Raw genomic sequence first — 5,858 nt, forward strand, 5'->3', positions numbered from 1 at the left:
CGACTGGATTCGTCTGAAAGAAGAAAGTCATATACACCTAGGATGCATCGGGGGTGAGTAAAACACAGCCTAATTTTTTTTTTTGGGTGAACTAACCCTTTAACCAGACGGTTTTACTTTCCTGTCTTTGGAAATGTCCCGTTTTACAAAATGTTCATAACAATACATTGCAAAAAAAAAAAAAAGAAAGAAAGAAAAACAACCTGCACCGCTTACCAAAGCAACTGTGTAGTGATTATTTTTACCAACAGAGGACGCTGCGAGATTGGCGCCAATTCAGCCGTGAAGAACCGTGTTGCCAAGTCCGCGGTTGTCCCGCGGAATTAGGCTACTTCAACAGTTGCCGCGGGTTGTTTTTCATGTCGGCGGGTTAAAGCGACCTCTTATAACTAGGCCCTGGAGTGCTAATTTTACCAGGGGAACCCCACCAAAGACGTGTATTTTACCCCCGTGTTTGGTTACGCAGACCTGGAAACCCATGGAGCAGAGGACTATTATCATCAATTATCAAAAGACACGGTTATCGGTTTCAAGCTTCAAGGTAATGATATAGTCACTAACTATTAATGTTAAATTAAAGTAATACTGTTTGTTTGTAGCATATAATATGGCCGAACACGGCGCTGCATTGTTTTGCGAATAATTTTAAACGTTCTCAAAAGGTCCTGTCAGTGAGTAAATAAAAAGTAATAATCAACTAAACGGTTACACTTGCAACATCTACATTTGCAGAAAACATGTACTTTTGAAAAAAAAAAAAGTCTAAAATGCAAATAAGCATAATTAGGGGTAGTAAACAAAGTAACATTTGAAAAGTTTTTTTTTTTTTTTTTTTAAATGGCGTTAATTACAGTTTGTGAAAACAGAAATATGAAATACAAAAATATTAAATATGATTTATCATATGTTTTCATATTTTATTTTGTAATGTATTTTTGTAACGTCATACTTTTGTGATATGTTTTGATCTGTTTGCTATTTGGTTATTATTTACTATTTTTTATAGTGTGATTTTTAGTATTAAAACCAGTAAGGGTCAGTAAACATCATAAAATTATTTATTATAATATTAGGTAGGCTATGGAACCCAAAACAATTAAAAAAAAAAAAATGTACTGTCTGCATTTTATGTCATATGATAACAAGTGAGATTTCAATGATATTTTGACCACCAAACTAGGAAATGTTCGTGGTTTTCAACTCTGATCACCTTATTCTCCATCTGAAAGATGCCTTTCGTCTGAAGGTTTATACAGCATGCAAGAACAGAGCAGGCCAGAAGAAAAGCTGAGGGCAAGTTTCTTGCTCAAAAGGATCTCAGCATCAATTCAGATCGCAGGTTTGTCATGTTCAGCTCTCCAGGGAGTTAAAGAAGACGATTAAGGCCACGCACAGCTTGACCAAATCAGCCTCAGGATGCTCCGTGGGGTTCTTCAACACCTGTCCTCTCTCCTGATCCTGCCGTGAAGGGGATCTCAGCTCTGGAGGAGTTCCAGCATTGTCCCAGTGCCAGAGATAGGTGTCCTGAGCGCCCCTAGGGGATACAGGCTGGTTGCTCTCACGTCTCAGACCTGCACAAGTCCCTCGATGACTCCGATGTCGTAGGCTGCATTTACAATGGAGGTGAGTCATTGCACTGGAACCTTGTGTAGGAGTTTGTCTTGAAGGTGGATTTCCAGGAAATGCATGGAGGCTATAAATAAATTATTCACCTTATAGTTTCCATAATAAATGCTCTTACGGAGCCGCTGGATTATCCCAGTATGCACCTTCAGAACGCATTGTGCGCACTTTAATGTTAAATGTTGCTCCCTGTGAAGCATTGTGCAAAAGCAGCGTTTCACCATTCATACAATAGACCATTATCAGCTAATGTATTCATACATTTCATTCATTCAGTGCCATTTTGTGTCATGCATTGTTAGTTTGATTGCACTGTGTGGATGTATTGTGATGTTTTGCATCTGAAGTTTTCCTAGAGGACCATTAAAGCCACAAAGACATGCAGAAACACAGATAAACATGCATGCACAAACATCTGGAGAGGAAGAGACGTCTTACCTTAAAACTCCAGTAATGTGGCTGCTAAAAGAATAAGAGAGAGACAAAAGGGAAAGAGTTATGCAGGTTTATATCCATTTAAACACATATACTAGCATTCAAAAGTTTGGGTCAATATATTTTTTTTTCTTTAAAGAAATTGATACTTTTATTGAGCAAGGATGCATTAAATTGACCCAAAGTGACAGTAAAGAAATTTTTAATGCTGCAAAAGACTTCTATTTCAAATACATTTTGAAGTTTATATTCATACAAAAAAACTACAAAAAAAAAAAAAAAGCATCATGATTTCCACAAAGCAGCAAACTGTTTTCAACATTGAATAAAAATGTTTCTTGAGCAGCATATCAGCATATTTTAATGATTTCTGAAAGTCATGTGACACAAAAACATTTTAAATTGATCATATTAATATCGCACAATATTACTGTTTTACTGTATTTTTGGTAAAAAAATGTTAGTATAAGAGACGTAATATAAAAATTATAACAACCCCTAAAAATCTGAACAGAAGTTATCTCACCTACGGAAAAAAAAAAAAATTAGGATAGAACAGAAAAATATGGATATACCTGAACTCTATTCGGTAAATGACAGGTGCTGTTAAGCCAACAGAAAAGCATTCTAAGCATATTCTTAATCGCAAACATGCCCTAAAATGCTGTCTACTGTAGGTAAGTAGCTCACTATGTTTGAGATACTATTTAGCTAATCGCTAGGACCAGCAGAAGTGTGTGCGTCAGAGCATAACACAAAAGCCACTTAATTCACACGTCTGGACACACACACACTCAGACACTGCGGCAGGCCACACCTGCTTCTATACTTGCATGTCATACAACCACCTACACTGTTGCTATGATGACACAGACATCTACAACATCACCACAATTTAGCATACATTAAATTCAACATGAAATCAAAATTGTGAAATCGTAAAACATTGCTGATCTGTGCATAATTCATCTGTGCACGCTATTCTAGATTGAATTAAAAAAAGCCTACAAATATTAATAATAGTATTTTATTATTATTATTATTATTAATTATTTATCTAACAAATAAAAATAGAATTGCATATTTAAATTCAACTTGGAACTGTTTGGATCCGTTTATGAACTAACTGTACAGTAGGTAGTAAAAAAATTGAGAATGCATGGATGGCTGTTGTTTAAAAAAAAACTTAAATATTGTTTCTTTTTAAAGTATGTTAAAATACAGAAGTAAAATTGTATGCAAATGCTCAAAACCCCTTTCCACTTTCCTTTAAATCACATTCCTGATTTTACTGTGAGTGATTCATCAGTGCACATTGTTCTAGATGGAAAAAATGTCAAAAAGCCTAAAAATAATAACAACAACAATTGTTAAATTAAATTAAATTAAATTACTAAATTAAATTAAATTATTTATAAAACAAAATAAATGGAAAAATTAAAAAAAAAAAGCCTAAAAATAATAATAACAACAATTATTAAATTAAATTAATTACTGAATTAAATTCAATTAAATAATTTATAAAACAAAATAAATGGTTACATCTTTACATTGAACTTGGAACTGATTGGAACTGTTTTAAACTATTGCTATAGTTAATCAAATAAAATAAAATCATAAAATGGATGGAAAGATGTTGCTTGCAAAAAATCCTGTTGAATACTCTTTTTCATTCTGAAGTATGTCAAAATACAGAAGTAAAATGGTACAGTATGTGAATGGTCATGCTTTCAGGTTGAAAGTATCCATATATTCAGTTCCACCATAATACATGTTCACACACACACACACACACACTGTTTGCACCTGATTACATCCTCAATCATACCATCAAGCTGTCAGTCTCTCTCTGCCTGTCTCACTGTGGATTTCTCATGTCCTCACAGACTGATGAAGGTATGAGACCGTCACTAATTAATTAGCTCGATTGTCGGCCGACTTTCTCCTAGTTCTCCGCTCCTCATCTGCTGTTTCTCCATCTATGGACTGTAATAACTTCCTTAGTTCGTCACTCCCTGCATCCTGAAGCTAACTGTTGACATGAAATCACAATGGACCCCATTTACTTCAACACACACTCCTGGTCTCATTGTGAACGTCACGATTCAGTGCACGTTTTCCAACAGAAACCTCTCACCATAATTGCCTGTGAAACAAGTTCATCTGGTGGTTAAATGTTGATATTTAGTCAGCTTTATTTTACTGTTGTAGGTAATGCAGCCTTTCTGAAATCTTGTCGATATTAATACAGTAATTTAACACCTGTTAACATTAAATGTAAAAAGCAATGAAACCAAATAACAGCAGATTTTAAGACCATTACCATTGGGATACGTGGAGATGCTCTGGAGGGTGAACTTGACCTTCAGCCTCCACGTCCTGGTAAAAATCCTCAAAAGTGTGGTTTTTGAGGAGGAGAACAAACCCCCAGAATCCACTGCAAACTCACATTGGGATTCATAATGCTCACATTGCAAGATCCAATCAGCTCCTGAAGAACAAATCCAAGTCCCGCCCTACATTTCCTCCCGTTTCACGCACAGATACGTCACTTTATGGAAGTGAAACGCAAACGTCTCTGTCCTTCAGCGCTCTTCCTCTCTCTGGGTCTCAGTCCCCTGTATGCCAGCTAGCTATGTGATATCATTGATTTCCCTACATGAGCTCGGTTACCATGGTAACGGTAGACTCCCCTCTCTCTTTCTCATTCCAGTGGTGTTTGGAGACGACGGATGCAGCCAGACAGGCAAATACACACAGCAAATACAAGGAAGGATTGAGAGATTCCAAGAGGAAAAAGAAAGAGGGGATTGATCATGAGAGAGAGAGAGGGATGGCTAAAAGAAAAGAGCAAATGACAATATGGATTTGCACATAGCTGCAAATATAACCTAGATTTGTACGTTTCCTAGTGAGAATTTCAGTGACTGCACATTTGAAAGTTGCGCAGTCACGATGTTAGACTGTTGTGGGTGGTTGCCAGGGTGTCGCTATGCGGTTTCCAAGGTATTTTAGAATGTTGTTAATGTTTAACTAAAACTAAAGGTGTGGAAACTTGAAAATTAGTAAAATCTGTCAAATTTTTTTCACCCTAATGTGAAACTCCTATTGGACAGACAGTTTTGTTCACAAAATTTCGCCAATTAACCGTAAATGTGACAGCACATTGAAACTATTAAAAACATTTCTGTTAATTGAAATATTCCTGAAATAATATGTGAATATTAGATGAAAAACTACAATTCAGTAAAAAATGTAAAACATTGCTTTGGTAACTAACTGTAAGTTTAATTGCTAACTTAAATAATGACTGGATTTTGTCTGTGAAATTTCATTGAACATTAACTAGGAACGAACCTTAAAATTGTTAAAAACAATTTTGTTAATTGAAATAATGCAGAAATAAAATTAAATATAAATATTAGATTATTTTTTTTAATGTTGCCTTGCAACTAAGTGAAATAATTACTAGCAAAATCTGAAATGAAAATAAATTGAAAACTGTATTGAAATATTTAAAAAATAATAATAATACAACTGACAAAAAGCACATACAATTATTAAACTAAAACTGAAAATATAAAATTAAAAGCTAATTAAAAAAAATATTAATACAAATTAAAATAGTATTTAAATAATACTAACACTGCTATGTATGGTTACTATGTGCTTGCTTACAAGTCCAGGTCAAAAGAATGAAGTTAACAGCTCAAAAAAAAAAATTACACACACACACACACATATATACATGTGTGTGTGTGTGTGTGTGTGTGTGTGTGTGTGTGTGTGTGTGTGTGTGT

The 5,858-nt window shown here is 34.8% G+C and overlaps 1 protein-coding gene across 1 annotated transcript in view; it reads right to left on the reverse strand.

The window, feature by feature from the left end:
* Window positions 1-5,858, reverse strand: part of LOC107667159 (SRC kinase signaling inhibitor 1-like) — a 55,427-nt gene that overhangs the window by 25,938 nt on the left and 23,631 nt on the right. The window contains exon 3 of the mRNA XM_016458751.1: window positions 2,062-2,085. Within this exon, the coding sequence (XP_016314237.1) occupies window positions 2,062-2,085 (24 nt within the window). The remainder of the gene's footprint in view (window positions 1-2,061; window positions 2,086-5,858) is intronic.

This window comes from Sinocyclocheilus anshuiensis, unplaced genomic scaffold (genome assembly GCF_001515605.1).
Source record: "Sinocyclocheilus anshuiensis isolate Anshui unplaced genomic scaffold, SAMN03320099.WGS_v1.1 scaffold415, whole genome shotgun sequence".
NCBI lineage: Eukaryota > Metazoa > Chordata > Actinopteri > Cypriniformes > Cyprinidae > Sinocyclocheilus > Sinocyclocheilus anshuiensis.